At 44.1% G+C, this 27,236-nt stretch overlaps 1 protein-coding gene across 3 annotated transcripts; it reads left to right on the top strand.

Moving 5' to 3' along the window:
* Positions 1–1,483: 1,483 nt before the first annotated feature.
* zgc:158659 (uncharacterized protein LOC791141 homolog) lies at positions 1,484–27,236 on the top strand. Of its 3 annotated transcripts, none has more exons than XM_064329083.1 (22): positions 1,484–2,084; positions 6,747–6,990; positions 7,371–7,533; positions 8,064–8,273; positions 9,068–9,318; positions 10,939–11,190; positions 11,532–11,617; positions 12,053–12,158; positions 12,967–13,119; positions 13,573–13,704; positions 14,027–14,151; positions 14,716–14,797; positions 15,144–15,308; positions 15,501–15,604; positions 16,145–16,316; positions 16,821–16,927; positions 17,896–18,017; positions 18,500–18,578; positions 20,341–20,511; positions 22,226–22,343; positions 22,608–22,759; positions 23,250–27,236. In XM_064329083.1, the coding sequence occupies exons 2-22, from the start codon at positions 6,802–6,804 to the stop codon at positions 23,521–23,523; spliced, it is 3,213 nt and encodes a 1,070-aa protein (XP_064185153.1). In that variant the 5' UTR covers positions 1,484–2,084; positions 6,747–6,801; the 3' UTR covers positions 23,524–27,236. The 3 variants fall into 3 exon arrangements, with proteins under 3 accessions (XP_064185153.1, XP_064185155.1, XP_064185154.1); XM_064329084.1 differs by lacking the exon at positions 1,484–2,084 and adding an exon at positions 4,202–4,490; XM_064329085.1 differs by lacking the exon at positions 12,967–13,119 and having other exon boundaries at positions 1,485–2,084.

Raw genomic sequence — 27,236 nt, forward strand, 5'->3', positions numbered from 1 at the left:
GACTATTCTCCCTTTTTCCCCCTGTGAAATTGGTACAGTTTATAGAAACAGGAACTAAATATTTCAGCCACTTAATTGGGGGAGTAAATGGCTTCCTCGTGCTGACAGCCTAAGTGGTGGGACTGTATGTTTGAACAATTTAAGAAAGTATATTATTCTTAAGATTTATCCTTTTTAGGGAGTTTGGTATGTTTTACATGAGTAATAACACTAGCATGTTATTAATGTTATAATTACTTCAATAACAGCTTATCAAACAAACTAGAAATGAAATACCTTTGGATAATGGAGGTATGGCTAACACTGTGTGGACATGGTTTCAGGTTAGCAGTGCATGTATTTCCTGTTTGATTTTCTATAACATAACAAATATGAATAGTAACATAGTAGTAACTCAACAGTTACTTTGTTCAGAACTTTCTCAGGGAAGGGATTACAAACATGCCAATAATGATCTGTTTCCAGTAGTGTCAACAGTGCTTTGTGTGCTTGCGACATGAGATTTTTGAATTTTCAATATTCAAAGTAAAAAGAGTCATCTCAAAATGGATTCAGTTGCATTTCAGTAAACAGGAGGGTATTGGTGCAATTTATTAAGCTTTATGTATAAACAAATGCGTTATCTTAACAAAAGCAAAATGAGTCTTAGATTTATATGACTTAATTCAAGTCCACTAGGGGGCATGTGCATGGCATCAAGACTTGATTGTTTTATTTAACCTTTATGTAACCAAGTAGTCTGAAATGTTCTTTTTTGCAAGCAATGCAAACAAATAAGACTGGTGCGTCATATGAAACAGGAGAATCTCCCTAAGTAAAACAACACATCAGTTAGACTTGAACAGTCATACATTAGATACAGTTGTCTACCTACTTTAAACTTAAAGTTTTTGATTGCTGGCTGAATTTAAAATGCTGTTATCCTGTTTTCACGCCTGGCATTTGTACTCTTTCATTAAATCTGGCGAGTCAGTTTTTCAACATGAATTAATAAGTATTGTGCTCTAGCCTACTGTTTGCATTGCCTGATGACCACACTGTGCGTTCATGTGAAAAGCACATTTGATAAGTATAAATCAGGCTTTAAATTCCCACAAAGTTTCCCACAACTGTGTTGACAGAGCTTTTAAAAATAAATATGGAAGGAAAGTGTGGGAGTGAGGGCTGTTTGTTATTCTTTCCTTGTTTGTCCAATTCACAAAAAAACAGAGCCCCCGACCCCCCCCCCCCCCCCCCCCCACCCCCCACCCTTAACATGCGCTTAAGTCGGCATTGTTTGGTTAGAAGATGTGAGGGGAAAACACCCTGTTTCCTGAGATTGTTGTGGTTTGGTGGAGGACCTGCAAAGAGAGGGATTGAGGGGAGCCGGAGAGAAAGAGGAAGTCAGAGGCCAGAGAGTGCAGGTCTGGGGTGAGGGCGGGGGGGAGCAGGGAGGGGGGAGGGGGGGGTACAGACGCAGACACGCTGCACAGAAAACAGGAAAGCATGAACAATGGCATGGCAAGGCCCAGCACCCAGGTCCTGGCATGAGGATGAATTATTAATGCGTAGCCCCTCGTCGCACACACACACACACACACACACACACAGGAGAGAGGCGCACACCCTGGCTGGACTAACTGGCTACTGAGGAATCATCTTCAGAGCAGCCCATTGTGGTTCACAGAGGACTGGAGGACTTGTATTCCATTGCAGAGACGCCTGTTCCATCTCATGCCTACGAACCGAGGATCCAGAGTAAGAAGGAAAGCTTTGAGGCACCAAAAGAGCGCGCTGTAGGGTTAATGGCATCTTCAGAATCGTTCCATCAGGATTTGATCTCCCTGTAGAGCAAAAGCTGGTTTGTGACTTGTGACTCATTTTGCCATACTAGGAAAATAAATCAAAAGGAAGAGAGGAAGTGGGGACATTGTTCCAGCTGTGCCTTGATTAACAGTGAACCATCTGGTGAATACAAAACACGACAGAGAGGGCCCTCGATTGAGCAAGTAAAGTTACGGTTGTGAAGTGATCAGCTAAGCCATAAGAAAATGTTATGAAATGCAGCTGCAAGTCCACCTACATTTGAGGAGTGGATGCTTCTGGTGAGTTCTGTTTCTACCTTTTTTGGTGACCGGGAAGTTTCATTACAAAAATGGGGGGGGAGGGTCAGGGGTTGGTAATTAAAGGATAGATTGTGCTTTACTGATGCCAATATATGAATATATTTGAAACATCAGGACTGGCAATAGCAATAGTGGAGTGTTAAAATCCAGGGTTTGTTGGATATCACAATCCAAATGTAAGCTTTCTTCAAATGAACAGGCACAGTATTCCTGTTCCTGGTTCATCATGATTCCATTGAATAGCAACATAACCAAATTTGGCTATAGCCTTGATAGTGGCAATATGCTTTATATTATTAAATAATTAAATGTAAATAATATTGTCAGTAGGTGTATTTGTTGTTAAGTGAGAAACAAATAGAAGCAAGTTGTTACGATAACAAGCAACACCAAGGTAAAAGGGTTTGTCATTCAGAAATGAGTGAAGCCTCACATAACAAACAGAACTTTCAGAATTTTAGTAGTTTAAATAGTGTGTGGTTGGATCTAGCATTACTGTAAAATGAGGCAGAAATGGCCTGAATGATCTGCTCATTCAGCCTGTTGTCCATTTTGACAACTCTTTTCACATGTCTGTTCCCAGCTTTCTTCTGGTCAGGAAATAATTTACTGTCTTCCTGAAGGTCAAATGGGTGGAGAGTCGCTCGCTTGATTGGAATGGCAGGTGGGGTGCTGCCAGTCAACCCTTGAGCTGTGTACTCCATTTATATTCCACACATACAGAACGAAAAAAAACTGCTCATTTCAAACACGGATCTGCTAAACCTTCATGTCAAACGTGGATGATGGAAATAATGATTATTTCTGCTTGAGTGCCTCCGTTGTGTTCGTCATACACCTTTAGGAGAAGGGGAGGTGCGGGGAAGAGTAAGGAGGCACCGTCCGATTTTAATCCGTAATGCTGACCCCATCCGTAAACAGATAAAGGGGAGGGGATAGAGACCACGCCATGCTTAATCTCCACTCCGCTACACACAAACACTCACAGTAAAAGCTGGGGGGGGGGAGGAGCAGAGCGGGGGGGTCCTTGTGGCTTCTCTTGTCATTTCCAGGGAAGCTGGCTTGGTCACATCTGCCCAGCAACTGGGGGCATCTGTCACAATAACAACACTCCCTCCAGGAAAACAAAAACATGCTTCCACTGGGGGGACTGAGGCTTGTGGGGGCAAGTCTAGTAATGGAAAATAATTACGTGGCTAATGCTGAGATTATGTTCGTGCTGGTCATTGGGGAAGCTGTGCTTGCAAAAAGAAACAAGGTGCACATTATGTGTGTGTGTGTGTGTGTGTGTGTGTGTGCGCGTACATGAGAGCTTGTGTGCGACTGTATGTGTGTGTGTGCATCTGCGTGTATGTTTGTGTGTATGGGTGATATAGATAAATAGATGCCCAGTCTTTCAATGTAAAGTGAGGAGGCCTAGTAATGAAGTGAGATTAGATCATTTTAGGCTACAGCGCATTCCCTCAGTTGGATAGGGTCTGTATGGAAGACATGATTTGTTTTTGTTTTTGCAATGGACTAGTATTATTAGTCTATTGTTTGTTGCTGGCACATGATGAACTTCAGACAAGGGTGTATAGCTACTGTTAGACCCGAAACACTAAATACAGTTACACAGACATGATAACAAATTTTCATCATGAAGAGACGAACACGATGCAGAAAATTTTATCCGTAATAACAAATTCTAGATTAACAATAAAATTTCGGAAGCAGCCAATTAATTCAACTCACGCGCACACATTAATTTATCAAAGAGAAAAGTCGCCAGCGATGATGTCACCATGATATTCGACAGGGCGTGCGAGAATAAGTAATATTACCACATGTTTATGATATAAATTACAGTCTGTAAATAAGGATTTAAATACAGTGAAACTGGAACTGATGTCACTGTCCTCAACACCGCGTGTTTTATTTCACCTTATCATTGTCACCTCTATTCGAAACACAAGTAGTTTAAACAACAGGACATCTTAAAGCTACACCTCTTATGTCTGTCTGCACGCCACCGTTGCTCTCGCTGTAAACAGCTGATTGTGCGGTACTTCCCCTTTAAAAATGAATTATGCGATTACCCACCATTTCTCCATCCTTTCCCCAATCCTCACACCCCCTCCCTTGCAGTGCATATTGTTCTCGGTTTAAAACCCTGGGCCCTATAAATTGTTGCAACAGTTAATCGTTTGTATAAGCGTCAGGACGGGTGCAGATTCGGATAGCAGCAGGCCATCAGAGCGAGAGGGTATCACACAAGGACAACAATGCTATGACCGTACCTCCCCCGCGCTGGTGTGGTGGCACGGGGGAGGACATACGCCAGGGCAGCGGATCAACCGAGTAAAATTTCGATTTTGGACAGGCTGGCGCAAGTGTTGGTCAGCGGTGAGTGAAACTTAGAGAAAGACACATTACTGTTTTAGTGTTTCTAGGTAATTCATATTCTCACTCTTTCAGTATCGAAGCAATGCTATTAATGAAATGTTGCCAGATAAAACGGTTGTAATCTAAGCAAAATATTTCGTAATTTCATGGTAGGCTATTTGCGTTTGGAATCCTAATTCTTTTAAGACATGAAGCTATTTCGACTGAATCTCTTAAGACAGAGTAGTTAAAACTGGACAGTGGCACTTATAGCATGAGTCACTTTACAAAGGTAAATAGCAACTGCGCACATCGTACCATACCACAGCATCCTGACTGTAAGAGTGACAAGCCGGTCGGAGAAAAGGGAAGAAAGTCATCACCGATGTGCAAAGTACCGTATGGTCTTGTAGCAACCTAAACAACGGAATCGAACGGAAGCAGTTGAAAGGACTGTGTATGGAATCTCATTTTTTCAGCTTTTGTCAATGGATACTAAATATACGATATTTTGCTGTTGCGACAATATTATCATTTAAAAATACCTAGTTAAAAAATCGATATTTTCTGTCTGTCATTACTAGGGTTGTGTTTTATTGTTAAATCGTTGCATCTTGTCTGCCACCAAAAATTATGATTAAAAAAAAAGACCTGAAATCATAGGCTATAGCCTTTATATTTGGATACAAATACTATATTTGTAGGCTACTTCACGTATGCTATCGGTAATTGGCCTATTGATAAATAGTTGTGGGCTGATTACATTAAAATGTACGAATTATTTGTTGTGATTTTATAAGAAACCAGTTGTCGTGTGGAGATGTTAAATCTTTTGAGGCTAAGCAAAGAAGTTACAGCGAGATAACATCCTGCTAAAACCGCTTTTGCCCCGCAGCCAGCGACAGAATGGCCCAAATTCAGCCAACAAATACATCACAACAAACTGCCTGCCAAAGAGAGTGAGAGATCATGATTGTGTGCGTAAAAGTCAAATTTTTGTTTTAGGAATCATTCCTAATATATGGTAATAGAAACAGTTTGCAACCTATCTTGCGTAATTGCCACATAATTGTACATGTTCGTGTTGTTACGTTGGATATCTGTAAGTGGGCTATGCCTAAGTGTAATCACTCGTATATCAAAACGAGAGTGAATTTTAATTGGTCAGAGGTGAAGAGTATTTAACAGGTTCTCCTTTGGGACCTCCCTGGCTGTGGGTCTTTGTACATCTGCCGCGGATGCGTGTCCTACTTTCTCTTGGTTGGCCCCGGCTTTTCCCTCTCGATGCGCCTTTGTTCATGCAGGCGCCGCGTGGTTACATTGGTTTGCTTCAGTGTTGCGTCGGATTGCGTTTGACTTTGACTCGCAGCAGCTTCATGACAACACGGGGGACCGACCAGATAACAAAGGCGGGGGACCAGTTAACCTCCTCGATGTGGGCCGGTCATTCGATCTTGACAATATTATGACGATGTTATATAATTTACGTTTATAACAACGGCTACGAGATCAGTCGTTAATACAACTAAGTTGTTAACGGCAAATATTTATTAGCATATGGTGAATTTATGATCATTTTTATTACAATTATTTTAACAACAACTAACACAGCAATATGCTATATACCTACATACGGTGTTTACACATTCATACAGTACATATGTTTAAATACAGACTGTATGAAATTCTTGGTTAAAAAATATTTTTCTCTGTTTTTCTGCATTTCTCACTTCCTCTTGTATCTATGCATCTTTCTTAATCTGTTATTTTATCCCACCCCTCTTTTTCTTTACCCTGTTTGTTTCTCATCCTCCTCCCAACTTTCCCTTTTTTCCTTCAATGCCTATTTCATCTCCACTTTTCTCTCTTCTACTTGTTAACCTCCTTTCACAACCCTCACTACTCTTTCTCCACTGCTATCCTGTGGTCTCCTTTTTGTTATTCTTTATCACCTTTCTACCTTCCAATCTTGCTCTTATACCCTTCAATTGTAACCCTGCTGCCACCTCTCTCTAATACTTTTCCCCTAATTGCTTTGTCCTCTTTCATCCTTTCTTCATGTCCTGGACGCACTCCTCTCTTCTCCCTCCGGTCTATATCTCTATGCACCATAATTTCCTCCATTCTCACCTTTCTCACTCCTCTATTCTGTTTCCTATATCCCACCGTCATTCTCTCATCTCTCCTTCCTCTTGTTGCCCTCGCTGCCCTCCTGCTTAACTTCCTCCTCTTTTGCCCCTACGGCCATCCTCCTTCTATCTCTGTCTCCGTTCACAGTACCTAGTAGTGTGGTGTGTGCTGGAGAACTTGGGCGGGGCCCTGTTTTCCCAGCATGCCACCACGGCCGTCATCGGGGGAGCTATGGGGCCTGCACCTCATGCCCCCTCGCATCCTGGTGGATTGCTGCCTGCCGAACGGCATGCTGGTCAGCCTGGAGTGCCTACGGGAGGCCCCGCTCATCAGCATCAAACAGCAGCTCTTCGCTGAAGCGCGCAAATATCCTCTCTACCACCTCCTACAGGTCAGTCCCTGCAAAGTATTTTAGTCCTGTCCATCTGAAAACACACGACTGTAAAGACATGCACAGGAAACTGTCTGCCGCCCCTTAAAGCTCAGCACTAGTACTACACCATATTATCCTTAAATGGAAAACATTAGCCTGTAAATATAAATACACAGAAACCTCACTACCACTTACTACCTTCCCTCATGTGACTGGAATTACATCAGTATACACATATAAAACAGCTCCTTCTTAGAACCTCTTACTGAGGCTGTTGTGTATAACTTTGTGGTACTGCAGAACAAACTCGGGTTAACTGCCTAGAATACTAAATCCATTTACCTCCCACTACGGAGTTTGGGAGACGACATATTTTCCACTCTCTATGTATTTCACAGGAGGAGTCGTGTTACATCTTCGTTGGGGTGACGCAGGAGGCGGAGAGGGAGGAGTTCTATGATGAGACGCGGCGACTGTGCGACCTTCGGCTCTTCCACCCCATTCTCAAGGTCATTGAGCCACTAGGGAACCGGGAAGAGAAGATTCTCAACCGGGAGATCGGTCAGTGTCCCATCTCTGTCTTTTGCCGGTCACTGTTTGGTGCAGATAGCTGAGGTCAGTGTGGCTGAGGGGAGCGGCTTGGAATCTTTGGCTTTTTAGAGTGTCTGTGTGTAACTCTTGACACTGCATTTCATTTTGATTAGCATTTTATTTTCCTCTTTATTTCCTTGGATTTGGATGTGATGCTCATAGTTAAAGGCCCATTACTCTAACATACTTGTCAGTTTGGGAGCCACACACTGCAGCCAAGGCCTCTGAATTTCATGGAGCCAGCCAGCTGCTTCTTCTCATGCTGTCTGCCAAAAGCCGCTGTAGCTACTGTGTCCAGGGATTGTGCAACTGGTACAGTTGTTGCAACTGGCAGAGGTGTGTGATCTCCTAGTGGTGCAGAGAGGCGAGGAATACTCCAAAAAACTGAGAGTACTGGGGAGTCACAGACTTCACTTGCTTGGCTGGGACCATGGCTGGAACCAGAGTTACATATGTGCTTAAACTGCATGCACTTACGTTTCACTATTGTTTCTGTACAGGCTTTGCAATAGGCATGCCCATTTGTGAATTTGAGTTGGTAAAGGACCCGGAGGTGCAGGACTTCCGGCGGAGCATTCTGAGCGTGTGCAGGGAGGCAATGGAAGAGCGGGAAGGGGGAGGAGCCCACAGCCAGGCCCTCTATGTGTACCCTCCCAATGTGGAGTCGTCTGCCGACTTGCCCCAACACATCTTCTGCAAGCTAGACAAAGGTCTGTCCTGCCATGCACAAATGTAGCTTGCTAGTAACAGCACATTTCTTTAACAAATAAACCATATAAATAGCTTTGAGAAGCTTTGAGTACGTGATACATGAATTGCCATAACAAAATAGTGGCAATAAAATCCTACAATAAATAAAATACTGAATAGCAGTCACAGAACAGAGGATAGCACATTTAGAACAATATGCCCCTATACTTCTTAAATTCAGTGAACTGTGTACCAAAAGGTTCTCAAACTTTCCACACATCTCATAATATTGAACAATACCATTTAATCGATTGCTTTGTGAAAGAGCATCATATGTATGAACAATTTAGGTTATCTGTTCTGCATTATGTATGGTATATGTTGTACATACTGTATGATGCCTGTTCTGCATGCTGTATGTCCTTTCTACATGCTGTATAGTGTCTGTTATACATGCTGTATGTTGTCTGTCCTGCATACTGTATGGTGCCTGTTCCGCATGCTGTACAGTGTCTGTTCTGCATGCTGTATAGTGTCTGTTCTGCATGCTGTGTATTGTCTGTCCTGCATGCTGTATGGTGCCTGTTCCGTATGCTGTACACTGTCTGTTCTGCATGCTGTATAGTGTCTGTTCTGCATGCTGTGTATTGTCTGTCCTGCATGCTGTATGCTGTCTGTTCTCCATGCAGTATGGTGTCTGTCCACAATGCTATACCGTGTCTGCTCTGTCCCTCTCACTGTACCCTTCATCTTCTCCACGTTGCGCCCGTCCTACCCCCTGACCCGCGCCGACCTCGGCTCCCCCCCCGTCCAGGTCGTTTGATCGTGACCATCTGGGTGATCGTCTCGCCCTCCAACGCCAAGCAGAAGTACACCCTGAAGATCGCCCACGACTGCCTGCCCGAGCAGCTGATCGCCGAGGCCATCCGCAAGAAGACGCGCAGCATGCACCTGTCCGCGCAGCAGCTGCGGCTCTGCGTGCAGGAGTACCAGGGCCAGTACATCCTCAAGGTGTGCGGCTGCGACGAGTACCTGCTGGAGAAGTACCCGCTCAGCCAGTACAAGGTGAGGGCGCGGCCCCTTAATGACCCCCCTTAACAATAGCTTTGTTTGTGTAGCACTTTTCAATACAGGTAACAAAGTGCTTCACAATGGTCAGTACAAAACACAGAAACAAATAAAAATAATGAAATAACATAAAATAAAAGATCACCCAATAAACGCTTCATTATGAAAATATGCCTTAAGAAGTGAAATAAGTGAAACCCCACAGGGACTCCCTCCACAGCTCCTCAATAACTCACCCTCAAATAACCTGCAGTTTCTGCTGGCTTGCACTTGTGGAGTTGGCTCCCAATTTACTGTGATGCTTCAGCATAAAAGCGTGAGGTCGCTAACGTGTAATCAGTGTGCCATTAGAATGACCTGTAGGCTGCCTGTAGTTGACAGTAATACCGAGCTCTCAAAATGAGCACGTTACAAATTGTAATTATTGTTAAAAAGAAAAGATGTATATTGTCCTTTTCAAAGATACTGAAAGATGTTGATCAAGAAGTGCACTGGGTTTTTGAAAATATCACTTTGAAATGTGAGCTGCATACAGCTGGGCATTGTTTTAGTCAGTAAAGACCATCTGGGCTTTTAAGTGTCTTTTTAAAAAAAAAGAAATTAGGTTGAAACCCTCCCTCTGCAGAAGTGGACTCTTTCAAGTGTTCATCTCTTTACAAGGGATTATCTCCCCGTGTTACACTGCAAATGTATTCGCCACATGTGCAGCTGGTTCACAGTGAGAGATAATCAGCTTCAATGTGTTATATTTCCATCTGGTTTCACTCAGTTAACCATACCAGCCCTGCTGTGCCAGGAACATTTCAAGTGTGATATGGTTTGCGCTGCCACAACTTCATGTTCCAACTCCTGAGACCCTGTATTATTCATGCGACTAGCAGCTCTGAAAATGGCAGTTTTAGTATCACCATAAAAAACGAGATTAAAGCAGTCTCTGGGGGTATAATTATTCACACTCCTGGGTTTTCTGTTCATATGAGGTGTGCGCACAGTACCTGTGGAAACATTGGACTGATGTCTTTCAAGAAATTCAGAGTCAGCCAAAATAGTTCTTCAAATGCTTCACGCAAGTATAAAAGGCTGGTTGGCTTGGCTGAATAGACTCATCCTACGCCAGAAGCACATTCTAGGAAAGATTGTGTGTCTGGGGCTCAGAAATGCCGAATGTGGAACACAAGCAATTCGCTGAGGGACAACAGAGAAAATCTGAACACAAACCGTCTAAACTGTGGTATGAGCAATGTTCATTCACTGCACTCAAAGTGGAGTCTGTCTTTCTGCATTATTAATGACTATAAATCCTGGATTTGGAAGTTGATCCGCTCTCTCTCTCTGTCTCTCTATCTCTCTCTTTCCCCTTCTTTCTTTCTCTCTCTCCCCCTCTTCTCTCCACTTTATTTCCCTTTCTCTCTCTCTCTGTCTCTTTCCCCCCTTTCTTTCTCTCTCCCTCTCTCTTCCCCTCAATCTCCCCCTCTCTCACTCTTTCTATCTCTCGCCCCCACTTCCCTTCTCCCTCTCTCTTCCCTTTTCCTTCCCTTTCACTCCCTCTCTATCTCTTTCCCTCCTTTCTTTCCCTCTCTCTCCCCCTCTCTCTCTCTCTCTCTCTCTCTCTCTCAGTATATCCGCAGCTGTATCACTGTGGGCAGGTTGCCGCATCTCATGCTGGTGTCCAAGGACAGTTTGTACAGCCAGCTCCCCGCCAGCGGGTTTGTTGCCCCCTCCTACAGCCGGCGCACCCCCCAGCCCAGCCCCTGCCCTGGAGGAGGGGACCCCAGCGCCCCCCGCTCCCTCTGGGCCTTTAACACTCTCCTGAGGGTCCGGCTGCTCTGCGCCACTTACGTTAACGTCAACATCAGGGACATAGACAAGGTGAGGGGCGAGACGGGCAGATGGAGAAAGGGGGGAGAGGGGGAAAGAGGGAGGAGGAGGAAAGAGGGGGCTATAGATGTGGGTAGCGAAATGAGAGTGGAGGAGGCACGGAAAGTTGGAAGGAGGCATAGAAAGGGGGCGGAGGAGAAAAGGGAGAGCGAACAGAAGATAGAGAGGGTGGAAATGGACAGAGATGAAAGGAGGGAAGTGAGGAGAGGGAATAGGGAATGGGTGTAGAGTGACAGAAGAGAAGCTGGAGAGGGACATAGAGCTTTTGCTGCAATGCACTTAACATGCTGTAATTTCACAATGTACTGATACAGCATGTCTGTGTGTGTCAGATCTATGTGAGAACAGGTATCTATCATGGAGGAGAGCCACTGTGTGACAATGTCAATACCCAAAGAGTCCCTTGCTCCAATCCCAGGTAATGCAACCATGCTGTATTCACAATCCCACATTTATACACCAGCACACGTCCACGGTCCTGACCCTAACCCTTACCCTAACACAGCCACACCACTGTATTAACAACCGCAACCAGCCTGTCACACAACGACACACATCCACATAACACAACCACAACAGATTGAGACCAAGGCAATGCTGAAGACCATAGTAGCACCTGTAGTAGCTCATGTTTAGCTGATGGCTGCTTGTCTGCCATGCAGTGCTTCATGTATTTGAATGTTCAGTTAAGGGTTGTGTTTTCTGCAAAACTTTGGTGACCGGGTGGTTGGGGTCATATCCCTGTGATGTCAGTGAATACTGTAAGCATGCATCCCACTGTGCCCTGCCTACCTACTTCTGGGAGAAGCATTCAGAGACTTATAGTGAATTGGTGCCTATGCTTGGTCTCCAGGTGGAACGAGTGGCTGTCGTATGACATCTACCTGACAGACCTGCCCCGCTCCGCCCGCCTCTGTCTGTCCATCTGCTCTGTGAAAGGCCGGAAGGGGGCCAAAGAGGTAAGAGACCGGCCCCCTGCCGCTGGATGCTGGAGAGCTGTGTGCTTGGGTTGGGCTTGAGGGAAGGGATGGATGGATATGAAGGAGTGAGCAAATATGGCAACTCCGTTCTCTGTCGTCTCACTCCCTTCCTCATCTTTCAGCGCATCCGTCCTTATTCATCTTTTCAACCCTGTGTCCTCTTTTCTGTGTCTTCTGAGTGTTCTCTGTCACTCCCTCCAATCCGCTGTGAGCCGAATATATGCAGAATTGTAAAATAGCAGTCTTGTTAGAATATTGTATGAAGGCGAAGTAGCTTGTCTGTGGAGTTGCTTTTGTTAACTGAAATAACCAGGTTTCTGTAAATACCATTACAAGCTATCATTTCCTAAATACATTCGTTCTCTCTTTGTAGCTGGCAGGTCGCTAGCCTTTCTTAGAAAAAGAATTCTGTTTTAATGTGGTATCTGAGTAGTGCAGTAACTGGCTTTGTTTATGTGGAAAATTAAATAAAGTGCAGATTTTCCTTCAATTCATGTAAGTTGTGCAATACCCTGTGAAGCACTGAATTTTTTTTAATGACTAGAACAGCATATGTACCAATGGAATTTAACCATTGGTTGGTAGTTGTAGTTATGCTGTGTGCAGGAGGTTTGTGTATTTGTGGCTACAAGTTTATGTTTGCGTGTTTCCGTGTATGCTATGCATGTGAATGTGCATGTGTGTGTGTGTGTGTGTGTGTGCACGTGCATGTGTGCAGATGTGCAATATATTGCCAGAAAAATGTGTGTTTTTGTATGCAAGCTCTGATTGGTTTGTTCATCTTCAGGAGCACTGTCCCTTGGCCTGGGGAAATGTTAACCTGTTTGACTATAAGGACACGCTGGTGTCCGGGAAGGTAGCGTTGAGCCTATGGCCTGTACCGCATGGCCTGGAGGACCTGCTTAACCCCATTGGAGTGGCTGGATCCAACCCCAACAAGGTCAGGGAGGAGGGATGGAGAGAGGGAGGGAAGTGGAAAGGGAAGGAAGGAAAAAAAAATCAGATAGAGGGTTGGACGAGGATTTTGTGGTGTGGCGAATGGCAGCCGTTAATCCTGTACAGTTTTAGCATATTCCATTCTAGCTGTTATGCTCTTCATTTATGCATTATGTATTATGTGTAGTCATTGGCAATTGGGAGTGCTGGGGCAGATGTACAGTGCTTGCTTTTCTTTCTCCTCTCGCTCCAAACAGCCTCCTCTCTTTCTCATGTTTCTACTCTTCTTCTACCTCTCTCTTCCCCCTTCCTTATCTCTGCCTCCTTACTCCATTCCCCTCTTTTCCCCTTTTGTTTTTGCTACTTCACCGTCTCACGCATACGCATACGCTCCATTAACTTTCTCCTCTCCTTCCCGCTCCCTCCTGTATGTTCCCTCCCTCTCCTTGTCTCTCAGGAGACGCCCTGTGTGGAGCTGGAGTTTTCCTGGTTCAACCAGACGGTGATCTTCCCCGACGAGCAGCAGATAGAGGAACATGCCAACTGGACTATCTCCAGAGAGCTGGGCTACAACTACTGCCTGGGGCTGGTGAGGGAGGGAGGGAGGGAGGGAGGGGGGAGAGAGGAGGGTGCGTGGGCAGAGGGAGGGAGAGAGAGAGGGGGGGGGTAGAAAATGGAGAGATCAAGAGGGAATGAGGGAGATGGTTGCATGATGAGAGGGAGGAGATGAGAGGCTGGGATGAGGTCAGAATGTGAAGGATGGATGTGGGGAAGGAGGAATTAAAAGCAGGACGTGAGAGAGAGAGGGGCGTTGGAAGGACAGAGTTAAAGAGAGAGGCGCGTTGGAAGGAGAGAGCTGAAGATGTGGTGTGGGATGCTGATCCCCGCGGTCGCTCCTCTCTCCCACACAGAGCAGCCGGCTGGCGTGTGACAGCACCGTGTCGCAGACGGACTCAGAGCAGCTGCGCAGTCTGTGCAGCCGGGACCCTCTGTATGAGCTCTCAGAGCAGGAGAAGGACTTCCTCTGGAGACACAGGTACTTCATTTACACACATTCTGACATTCTGGGTGTTTCCAGGGTTTGTCGGTAGGGTTACCACAGATTAAGCCTGAGGGATGATGTCCCATGAACCTTTGCTTTTGTGTGTTCAGTTCTGTGGCTTCCCAGTACATGTCTCTTCATAAACTACATCTCGCTTGGTTATTTTTGCTGTCTCAAATTTCCATTAAACACAGTGGATTTCCATTCCTCAAGTAAGCAGATCCGTTTTCAGCAGAAGTGCTGCTCCTGGGACTGCCAAAAAACATTATCTGCCTCAAAATCCAAACTAACTGTGGGGGGAAGAAAAATAATTAACTTTTGATTTGAATTCAGTTTAAACATTTTCAAACAAAAACATATTTTCATGCTAATGTTGTGCAATATGTAAGCAATATTTAAGTGCCTGATAAAGATGACACAGCATTGTCCAATCCTTATCTTATTCTGTCACTGATGCAGAAGGAGAACAATAGGTTTCCATGCATTCATAATGTATATTTTCATGCATTTTTGGGTTCCCACTTGTGTATTTATGCCCCTCCAAACTTTCTCTCTAAGGCATTACTGCGTAAACATTCCCGAGAGTCTTCCCAAACTGCTCCTATCGGTCAAGTGGAATTCCCGAGATGAGGTGTCCCAGGTAAGAATAGAGGGAAGGGCGGTATGAAAATGTGAGTTAAAAGAAAGGAGGGCCATGTGTAGCATGCTATGTTTAAGTGATACCTCTGCAGTTGGGCATTTATTTTTAAATATATATATATATATATATATATATATATGTTAATCTTTCCCTGATTCCTCTGCTTCTCTGCATCCTTCCATACCTCTTCCCATCTCACATTCACACCAGTTTAAAAACTATTTTGATAGGCGGTCTCTTAAAGGCAGAGAGAAGGCTTAAAGTTCCATATTTGGCCTGGGATTGGCTCGTGTGTATGAGTGATAGATGCCGGTTGATGCTGTGTGATGTGGCCCCTCCCTCTCAGATGTACTGCCTGCTGAGGGACTGGCCCCTGATGCAGCCCGAGAGCGCCCTGGAGCTGCTGGACTGTAACTTCCCGGACCCCATGGTGCGGGAGTTCGCCCTGCGCTGCCTGGTGCAGGGACTGACCGATGACAAACTCAGCCAGTACCTACTGCAGCTGGTGCAGGTCAGAGACACACCACCTCTGTCTGGCTTTTACAGAATGGCTAGTGTGTGTGTGTGTGTGTGTGTGTGCACATTTGTGTCTGTGTGTCTGTGTGCTTTATGCATGTCCTTGCACAGATGTGCATATATTTGTTTGTGTGTGTTGGACAGACACCGCAATGAGGCAGCTCACTGTGTACTTGCATGTTTTCAGGTACTGAAGTACGAGATGTACCTAGACAATCCTCTAGCAAGGTTCCTCATCAAGAAGGCACTGACCAACCAGCGGATCGGACACTTCTTCTTCTGGCATCTCAAGTGAGTTTAGAGCGTGATAATTATGATGGCAATGATGGTAGCAAAGATTTCATATTGATGAAGCAGTCGATGATGAAAATCATTCTAGAAATGCTGATATAATTAAAATAACAGTAAGGGTGACTGTGGTGATAGTGATACTGATAGTGATAGTAATGATTAATGTGACCACAATGATTATGACAGTAATTTTGGTAATTGCTTATGTATATGATGATGATGATGATGATGATTATGATGATGATGATGATGATGATGATGATGATGATGATTATGATGATGATGATGATGATGATGATGATGATGATGATGTGATTGAGGTGATGGTGATGATGATGATGATGGTGATGATGATGATGGATGATGATGATGATGATGATGTGGATGATGATGTGATGATGATGATGTGATGGTGATGTTATGTGATGATGATGATGATGATGATGATGATGATGATGATGATGATGATGATGATGATGATGATGATGATGATGATGATGATGATGATGATGATGATGATGATGATGGTGATGTTTCCAGGTCAGAGATGCACAATAAGACGGTGTCGCGGCGTTTCGGCCTGCTCTTGGAGGCGTTCTGCCGCGCGTGCGGGATGTACCTCAAACACCTCAACAGGCAGGTGGAGGCCATGGACAAGCTGGTCAATCTGACCGACACCCTCAAGCAGGAGAAGAAGGACGAGACGCAGAAGGTACAGAGCCCCCCGCACCCCCCGTGTGTAGCTCTCCGTCGCTACCGTCCATGATGTTATCCCCATTCACAAAGTGCTTCACGGGGAATCGTGAAATATCAAATGGCATCCCTCAGTCCCTTTAAGGGCCTGTACTTACTCACTGTCTGGTCACGTGACGATGTCATTGGTCATTAAATAATTTAAGCTGTGAGGTTTGGAAGTCTCTCACAAAAGCTGACGTGGACCCTTTTTAAATCCCTTGAGGACTAAAGATTATTTTTTCTCGGGAGCTGTATAAATTTGATCTGATCCTCTTTGTATTGCTAAGACTTGCATTGAAGTGCAGTGCGTCTCTTTGCACCGGAAGCATCTGGAAATGAGCGCGTCTGCACGCGCTTGCGTGCAGGGGCCGCGTGCGTACGCGCTCTGTGTGGCTCTGTGTGTTGATTGGTGGAAGCGTGCTCACGGGGGACAGACGCACGTGCGGTGCAGTAACTCGGGCCTCTTGTCTGGCTTCTGCAGACGCAGATGAAGTTCCTGGTGGAGCACATGTCTCGCCCTGATTACATGGAGGCCCTGCAGGGATTCGTCTCTCCCCTCAACCCTGTCCACCAGCTGGGAAACCTCAGGTGCTCCGCCTGTCTGTCTGAGGCCAAGTCTGTTTGTCTGACTTGTCACGAACCCCCTGCTCCTGCTGGGCAACTTCACGTTGTGCGCCTGTCTAACTGTCTGTCTACCTCTAAACCCTGCCAGCTGTGCCCAGTAGCTTAGCAACCTGTATGCCTGAGACTGACTCTCTCTGTCTATCAGTCTGTTTCCTCACCTCTGTCTACCAGCTGCGCAGCCTTAGCAACTGCACCTCTCTGTCTGATGTGGAGTCTTACTGTTCCCCTGTCTGTCTGCCTGCCTATTGTCTCCTCAGCCCTGTCCACCAACTGGACAACAACAGGTACCGCACCTGTCTGTCTCTGCCTGTCTGTCTGTCTGTCTGTCTCTGTCTCCTCAGTTCCCTTCCAACTCTCTCCTTTCCTCTCTAGTCCTTTGTTTTCTGTCTTCTGTTGCTCACTGTTGGGCCTCTAGCAATAAAGCTGTATCTGCACTTCATAAAAAATGTGTCACAACACATTTTCAATTCAAATGAGACCATTGTGGCTTGCCATACTTCGCTGTGCGATATCAAGATGCTAAGTAGCGTGCTTTGTTGATAGCGGTTTGGTCACAGCTTTGCCCTTTTGTGCCAGAAATCTGTTCTGCAATATGCAGACATCTACAGCTATATCATACTTTCCTTTCTAACAATCTACCATAGCTTGACGCCCCTCTGGGAAAAAAAAGGTGTTGAAATATTCCTCTTCCCATAAGCCATTGCAGCACATATGCACTCAAGTGATGGCGATGATGGCACAGTTGGGCTCTGAGAAGGTGCCAGTACAGCTTAACGTGCAGGGGCTCCGGTGTTGTGTTTATGTACAGAGCCTTGTTAGCCGCATCTTGGCTTTGCTCCCCTTTGCCCAGCATATCAATGTAATGACACTGCGTGCTAGTTTCTGTGAATGCTTGAACTCAAACCATTCTTCGCCCTTCTCCTTTTGACCAGGCTGGAGGAGTGTAGGATTATGTCATCTGCAAAACGGCCCCTGTGGCTGAACTGGGAAAATCCTGACATCATGAGCGAGTTGCTCTTCACCAACAATGAGGTCATCTTCAAGAATGGAGATGGTGAGAGCTGGGAGAGGGGGATGTAGCCAGCCTCGTAAATAATGCAAATAAACATGCAGCTCATTATTAATATTTTGAGGTTTGGTTTTTTTTTTTTTATCGGAGAGATGAAAACAAAGATGAAATCCGGTGCTTGTGCCTGTTTAAAGGTGTTCTGTTGCTTTTTCTTTTTTTAGAAGTGAAGCACTACATCACATAACTTATTAATTTCATGCATTATTCATGGGGGTTGATTCTATTCCCCAGAACAGCATCAATGCTGGGAATCAGTGCTCAAGTTTAGTTTTTCCACAATGAACAGACAGCAACCCATGGACTCTGCTCACTCTGCGTTCAAGTTCACAATTCTCCCACACCTCCTCTCCTTACTGTTCCCAAAGGCAATTTTAACCACCAGTCTAATTAAGCAGTTAACGGCTTCTTAATGTATCATTCACATTTGCCCCTCTCTGTGTGTGCGCATGTGTGTGTCTTTCCCTCAGATCTGCGTCAGGACATGTTGACTCTTCAGATTATCAAGATCATGGAGAACATCTGGCAGAACCAGGGACTGGACCTGCGGTACAGACTGATCCTCTCTCTTATTGCAGTTACACTGATCCTCTCTCTTATTGCAGTTACACTGATCCTCTCTCTTATTGCAGTTACACTGATCCTCTCTCTTATTACAGTTACACTGATCCTCTCTCTTATTACAGTTACACTGATCCCCTCTCTTACTACAGTTACACTGATCCTCTTTCTTATTGCAGTTACACTGATCCTCTCTCTTATTACAGTTACACTGATCCTCTCTCTTATTGCAGTTACACTGATCCTCTCTCTTATTGCAGTTACACTGATCCTCTCTCTTATTACAGTTACACTGATCCTCTCTCTTATTACAGTTACACTGATCCCCTCTCTTACTACAGTTACACTGATCCTCTCTCTTACTACAGTTACACTGATCCTCTCTCTTATTGCAGTTACACTGATCCCCTCTCTTACTATGCTCCCACTGCTCTTCTTTTTAAATGCACTCATCACTCTTTAATTTATTACAGGTTATCCAACAGATCCTCACTCTTAGTTACATCACCACATGCTCTCTCTCTGCTTCGTTACAGTTACACACCTCCTCTTATTAAAGTTACCACTGATACTTCCTTTATTACAGTTCACATTTGCCCTCTCTGTGTGTGCAGTGTGTGTCTGATCCTCTCTTCTTACTTCAAATTACAAGATCTGCACTCATAATTAGGACTCGACCTGCTCCTTCTCTCTTATTAGCACTCCACTGATCCTCTCTCTATTGCAGTTATACTGATCCTCTCTCTTATTACAGTTACACTGATCCTCTCTATTCTTGATTACAGTTACACTGATCCTCACTCTCTCCTACCTCACAGTTACACTCATCCCTCTCTTTTACAGTTACACTGATCCTCACTCTTATTATAGTTACACTGATCCTCTCTCTTATTACAGTTACACTGATCCTCACTCTTATGACAGTTACACTGATCTTCTTTATAATACTCCCACTGTTGCTCCACTCACTGATCCGCAGCCCAATTACAATCAAGCCAAATACATGCATGATTATCAGTAATGACCCTTTTACTGTTTATACCTAAATACTTTTCTCAGTTACCCTTACTCTCATTTATGGGGCAACATACCTCAGGAGGTAAGAGCGATTGTCTGGCAGTCGTAGGGTTGCCGGTTCGATCCCCTGCCCTGGGTGTGTCAAAGTGTCCCTGAGCAAGATGCCTAATCCCTAATTGCTACGAGCTGATTGGTACCTTGCATGGCAGCCTTCACCATTGGTGTATGAGTGTATGAATGAGAGGTATCAATTGTAAAGCACTTTGGATAAAAGCGCTATATTTATGTTCTCACAGACACACTCAAAGTCTTACTGCTTCTACCGCATGGTCAGAATCTTCTCACTGAATCCACAATATGAATGAGTTTTGTCCCTAGTGCTGATCAGCTAATCATTTAAAAGCGTATACTGATGTAATCATGCAATGTACGGAGTATGAATGGCGTGTCAACTGGCAGGCTGTACTTTATCAGAGAAACGTGATTATAACACAACCCCTGCAGGGAAGGGATGTATGTACACAGTAAAATGTCCAGTGTTAATTTGACTCTTTAACAGTGTTAATTCAACTCGTAACAGATAACATTTGGTCCGACTCTGTAATGTGGGATGAAGTGTTGTCTGATAAAAGATGAATTTTAACACTGTTCCAGCTGAATTAACACTGTATGTATTACTGTTTATGCAGTGTGCGTTTATGGGTTTGAGTAATGCTGTTGTCTCTCTCCATAGCATGCTGCCGTATGGCTGTCTGTCCATCGGCGACTGTGTGGGACTGATCGAGGTGGTGAAGAACTCGCACACCATCATGCAGATCCAGTGCAAGGGAGGCCTGAAGGGGGCGCTGCAGTTCAACAGTAACACGCTGCACCACTGGATCAAAGACAAGAACCGCGGAGAGAGGTGAGTCACCGTGCCTCTCAAGAGTTCAGGCTTCTCTCGTTTTTCTCTCTTTCAGAATGTGTCCACGTCGGTCTGGCTGGCTCCAGGCACAGTCAAAAAAATAAAAATAAATAAAAATCTATAATGCGCCTGAGCTGCGGCTGAATATCTACATTAAATCCGTGGTGAATTTCACTGGCAGCATATTGTTATATTGATTCCTTGAAAAAGGTTTGGAAATGGTGGTATGTATATATTACGAAGGTAAGGTTGGAGTAATGCACAGATCTTTGCCAAACATTGCAGTCCCTCAGTTTAGAACAGAATGCAGCAGCCAGAGTGCTTACCCACACGTGTCTCAGATAACGTCATCCCTATCCTTATGTCAGTGTATTGGCTCTCAGTGAAACTCAGGGAAATTTAAGGTGTTGGTTAGCACCTATAAAACACTTCATGACCTTTAAAGGATCTGACCGAAATTTATGTTCCCATTTTCACACTACATTCAGCAGCACTTGGCAGAGGTGCACTTACAATTGGCTCATTTAAATCAGGTCTTATGGCTTACCTTTTTTCATGTGATTATTCCTCAGTATGTACTTTTAGGTGCTTCTGTTTTTTAAAATAGATTTCTACAGGAATCTTCACCATAAAGGTGACAATCTGAGCAATTATACATAATACACATTTGTCAATTTATCTTAACACATGTATCTGTATCTGGTATCTGGTTAGTCATTTTATCTTGTGCAAAAGCTACAAAAAAATATGTTCATTAACTTATGTTTGCGGTATTGGAACAACATTTCCTGTAGACAGTGCACCAAAACACAAATCCGTTTGGTGTCAGAGTGCCACATGTTAAGCTGTGAGACATTGCCATTCAGTGGTCATGATTTCAGTTTCAAAAAAGAATTTAGTTAGTACAGGATTCAACCATAATGCGTGCCTGGGGAAAGTAAAACCAGGTGTTGAGCAAGTAAAACTGGCTTGGATCAATGTGCATTGTCTCTTATTAAAAGAATTGCAGAATGTAGCTATCTGTCATTACTGTTTATGTAAACAGTTATTTATACTTTGTAGATTCCAAAATCGAATACTTAGTTAAATGTAATTACAGAGCCTTTGTTTTTTTAGCCACTTCATGTTAGGCACTGAAAGCTTTGTCATATCCAGGCAAGTATTAATTTAGTTTGGGCAGGTAGATTTTTTTTAACAAATGAAAAAAGGGAGCATTTCATTTTGCAGTATTAAAGTACTGTAATATCTGAATTATGGAAAAACATTTTGCTGTAATTGTATTGACAGTCTAGCGCAGGTTTCCTGACCTTAGATCTGGGTACCACTGTGTATTCTGGTTTATTGTTCCAGCTAATCCCATGATGAATTAAGGTAACTGAGGACATTAAAAAAAAAAAAACATTTTTTTTAGACCTTATTTATTTTCCACAGGACATGTTTGGTTTCAGTTACCAGGTACCCACACCTGCACAATCTAGGACTAGGATTTTTCCCATCAATCAATCTATCAATCAATGAATCAGTCAATCAGGAGCATGTAATGTAGCTTTCCTTGCAGATTATTGCTAAATGGAGAGTGCATTAAACACTATAAAATACTCTATTTGATAAAGCCAGATCCAGCATACACTGGGATGCCCAGGACTGAGTTTGGTGCTCTAGTCTAGTGTAAGGAAGCGGATTCAGCCATGGAAGTCTCCCTTTTCTCTTTCAGCTATGACCGCGCGATCGAGCTGTTCACACGGTCATGCGCCGGGTACTGTGTGGCCACGTTCATCTTGGGGATCGGAGACCGACACAACAGCAACATCATGGTCAAGGAGAACGGACAGGTGCTGCCTCACAAAAAAAGTAGAACATGTAGAACACATTCACGTATGTTAGGTTTTGAAATAATAAAAGGTATATTTGTAAATGGACATCTGAATTTGTGTTTTTTCAGAAAAGCATCTATTGTACGTGCACTTTTACAGTTGGACAAAATATTAACGCATAGGATATTTTTTTATATATTTATTTATGTCAAATGGATCACAAGAAAGCACAGAAAAGCTACACACAAATACCTATCATTTCATTCTCTTGCTCACTTTCAGCTGTTCCACATTGACTTTGGGCACTTCCTGGATCACAAGAAGAAGAAGTTCGGCTACAAGCGAGAGCGCGTGCCCTTCGTCCTCACGCAGGACTTTCTCATCGTCATCAGCAAGGGTGTGCAAGAATGCACGAAGACGAAAGAGTTTGAGAGGTACGCAAACTTATCGGTGAACACCGTCCCTGCCCTGAGTTATACAAACCCTGTTTTCGGTATGGCTGTATTTTGCATGCGTAGCTTTTTAATTTCCGACTGGCCGCAAAGCCCTTGTAAATAATAATAGCACCGCAGTTGAACTGAATTACTGGAGTGTTTTTTTGGGGGTTCATTTTGACAAGTCACACAAATCTCTTTAGGGAACTAAATGAAACCCTTTGGCAGGCTTCCAGAACCTATGTTTGACTCCCCAGATTTAGAAAGATTGTCATGCTCTGCTGTATTGCTGCAGTGTAGGGTTGCTTGCCCTTGCAGCATACTCATATTATGTTACACCAGGCTGGGCATGAGTTGCTGATGCAGTGGTATGCTGGTGGAAGGGTCTTTCCGCTGACTCAGCTATACAGACGGGCACTCATATTGCACAACTGCCCTCCGCCCCCCCCCCCCCCCTTGCCCCCCACCCGCCCTTTCCGGTCGGCTGCAGGTTCCAGGAGATATGCTACAAGGCCTACCTGGCCATCCGCCAACACGCCAGCCTGTTCATCAACCTGTTCTCCCTCCTGCTGGGCTGCGGCATGCCCGAGCTGCAGAGCTTCGACGACATTGCCTACCTGCGCAAGACGCTGGCGCTGGAGAAGAGCCAGCAGGAGGCGCTGGAGTACTTCACCAAGCAGATGAACGACGCCCACCACGGCGGCTGGACCACCAAGATGGACTGGATCTTCCACACCATCCGCCACATGCCCAACGAGCACTGAGTCCCGCTGGAGGCCCACTGACTCTCCCACGTGCTGACCAACTCTCTCCACTTGCACATTTACTGGCACTCCAACACTGACTGAAACTCCCCCGCTGACTGACCCTCCAACTTGTAGACTGACACACGGACTTACACAGACTTGATCCTGCACTGAAATCCCACGCTGTCTGACAATCTCACACAGTGACAGTTGCACTGATATATTTATTCAGTGATATTTATTCTTACACACAGACCGATTCATTGATACACAGGCTGGGGTTCTTGTACCAACCTTACGCTCACATTCTAACACCATTATAGACTGACACACACACACGACACTTCACACAGGAATTTGCACTTTCACAAATATAATTAAGCTCTTATTTACATTGTTACTCACAGACTGATTGCTGTACTGACTGATATAGAGGTATATGCAGGTCCCACAGGGTTCTTAAAAGCAGCTGTATTCTGATACTCTCATTGTAGGGATTTTCTTTTGATTTAGATTTGATACACTGACACACTGATACTCTTACACACATCATTATGAATGCATTCTCAAATACAAACTTCGCCCTCACGTTCTTACACTTTCACAAACTCAGTGACACTCACAAGTGGACTTATGTTCAGATTTAAGTACAGACTTATATGTGAACAGACTCAAAGACACTCACAGACAGTAATGTCTGATATCATTCCTGATGCACATGCACTGACTGACAATTTGCCTGACTGACAATCAGATACTGACTGATAATCGTACAGTATATACTGACCACAGACTCTCACACATGCTGACTAAGGGTATAAAAATGCAACATACAGATGTTATGACTGACATAAACAGTTATTCTCCAAGCAATATATTGTATGGTGCACTGACTGTCATAAATGATGGACTATGGATATCATTTAAGTGAAGCATGAACCATGTGGACATTCTGAAGTAGACGGATAAATTCACTGACAGAGCTAAGCACCAACTGGTAGCATACCTGCTCCAGCTTGAACTCATACTCTCACCTATTCTGTCGTTCCTGTACTGAACTACAGTGAATGCCATGGAAGACCAACAGGCGCTTGGGTCACCCCGGAGAGCAAGACTGACAATCTGCCTACATCATGTTTGAGAGAATATGAGACAAATTTGGGATCTGAGGTAGAGGCAGTCCGTGCGACTTAATATGGTTTATGTGAAGCCTTTTACATTATGACCAGGCTACACACACATTGACTGTGATGTCGTTGTGTTATCTGCAGTGTTATCTTCATGCTGTGGTCACACTCAAAGCACGCTAAGTATGGCTGTGATATGGCAGCTTTACAGTTTGTATTACACTCCTGCATCTTAACAGTTCTGTAACATAGTGTGACTGAATATGATGGGGACTGTGCTATGACTCCATTATTGCACTGTGACTGAATATGTCTGTCATGTGACTGCTACAGTTGTATTGTGACTTAGTAAGACTTGACTATGTTATTGCATGGAGTCCTGCTGTGACTTGGTATGACTGTGCAGTGACTCAGTATGACTGCTTGTGGAGCGCTGTGACACCGTATGACTGCACTGTGACTGCGCTTTGACTCAGTGCGACTATGCTGACTGCCCTGCGTCTGTGCTATGACTAGATAAGACTATGCTTTGACTGAAAATGACTTTGTAATTATACAGTACGATTGCACTGTGATTGTGCGGTGTACTCAGTATGACCGTGTTGTTACTCAGCGTCACTTTTCCATGACTTGATGCGACTGCACTATGACTACGGGACTGCATTGCAGCTCAGCGTGACTGCCCTGCAGCCTGGCGCGACCGCATTGCACCGGTCCATTGTGTAGTTGTATGAAGTGCACAAGCGGAGGGGCTACAGCCGTGTAGACAGCCGAACTCCTGCACCGGGGTCGACCTATTAGAGAAGCGTACTGCACTACAGTGGTGTCTTAACACTCACACACTGCACAGCTCAACTGCACTACATAGGGACCATTGAGTTAGCATTAGTGTTAGGTTTGATGATTACTGTGATAAATAGGGTTAAAATGGCTGCTGATGGTGACATCAGGCAGACTCACTTGATGGGCCTTTTTAGGTTTATGAAGGCTAGTCAATTCTGAGACGGCAATAAGACCCCATTACACCTCGGGTTGACCCTCCTCAGGTTTTCTAAAGTGGAAGCTCTCACCGAAGGTTGACGTATTTTGTAAGATTTGGCGGACAGAATTAGCCGCCCCCGTTACAGTTAGCTTTGAGGAAGCAGTTTATTCTGCGTCCAGACAAAAATAGCAAGAGTACTGGAGCATGCTGACCCAGGTCTGATAATGACAATATTGATAATCATTTGGAGTGCTCAAATGTAGTCTTCCTCATTACGTATAATGTGTATGTATGGAGAAAAAAAAACAAGTTCATCATTGTTCTTGTGTTTGAATTCAGTATTCTATAGTGAGAATTGTTCTAATTGCAATTATGAATGAGCTTTAAAACCAGCAAAACAAACATGTTTTTGTGGTGGAAGTCACTGTGAGTGCAATAAAGCCCTGTGCACACTACATACGTACATGCATCTGACATGTATCCTGCATGTTGTCATTCAGGCTTGATCTTGTAGGTCAACTGGGGGGAATTCATTCTGACAAAATATTTCAAATCATGTGATATGTGCAGGGCTTATGAAGTTGTGTACCATCAGGGAAATGTTCAAACTGACAATCTCAGAGAACCCTGGAAATGATTACAGGTTTTCATGTTGACCATCAATAGACTATACAATCATCCCCTCAGACAACCCCAAATCAGAAGAAATTTTGTGTTGCCATGGAGAAAGTCTGATTCTCTTTAAACAAGATGTAGGTTTTCCATATTTGCCATACCTTTGGGGTAAAAGCTATGAAAGGCCAGCAGGAAGCAGTGTCCTCATTTCTTAGTGGTGTTCAATAAGGGTATCATTTTTAAGGATCTGTTTGTGTTGCTTGTTGATGTTTTATCAGTGTCCTGTTTCAATTTGTGGTCAAAGTCGATCAATTATTTACGGAGTTTGTTTCCAAATTCCAGCGATAATGAGTCACGTTCAGAAAGGAAGCTCAGGCTGTGTTTTTGTGTGGCATGAAAGAGAACTTGATCGGAGGCCAAGAGTCCATGCTGATGACAGCCAGCCCGTTAGCAGCGAAACGAAAAACACTACTGATTCTTTTGTATACCGTCCTGGTCATGCAGGCTACCAAGCACGATAGCACAGCGTGAATACTGTGTGGGGTCCAAAAAGCATTTAATTAACACTTTTAAGATGTTGCTTTTGACATCAAATTTGACCTTTCGTTATTTTTTTTTTTCAACTATTTCTTGATAATCAGAAAGTAATATTGATAAATCATTGAGAAGTAGCACCTTAGCGTAAATTATTTCCATTTGTGGTTTCTGGCACTGATAAACCCAAAGCAATATTACCCAATAAAATTGGGAGTGATGACCCAGAGGGAGCTGAATAGTACTGTTTCAATAGCAGTAGACATTAGTTATTGAGTGTTGATGTTGTGGTGGGACTTTGTTGAAGAATCGCTGTACTGTATTTTGATAAAAGTTTGCATACTGATGTCAACATTGTCTAAAGTCAAACCAGTGGGACTGACTGGATTGTTATAACTTATAATTGGTCTTTTGGATGTTTTATCATGTTTCTAGTGATATTTAACTTAATAAACATTTCTCATTCTTGTCAA

The sequence above is a fragment of the Anguilla rostrata genome, chromosome 3 (genome assembly GCF_018555375.3).
Source record: "Anguilla rostrata isolate EN2019 chromosome 3, ASM1855537v3, whole genome shotgun sequence".
In the NCBI taxonomy this organism is placed as follows: Eukaryota; Metazoa; Chordata; class Actinopteri; order Anguilliformes; family Anguillidae; genus Anguilla; species Anguilla rostrata.

Bases quoted from the DNA above. Each gene is read 5' to 3' on its own strand.
- zgc:158659 (XM_064329083.1), top strand. From the start codon at position 6,802: ATGCCACCACGGCCGTCATCGGGGGAGCTATGGGGCCTGCACCTCATG. The intron at 7,534-8,063 runs GTCAGTGTCCCA...GTTTCTGTACAG, and splicing joins GATTCTCAACCGGGAGATCG to GCTTTGCAATAGGCATGCCC. The intron at 11,618-12,052 runs GTAATGCAACCA...CTTGGTCTCCAG, and splicing joins GTCCCTTGCTCCAATCCCAG to GTGGAACGAGTGGCTGTCGT.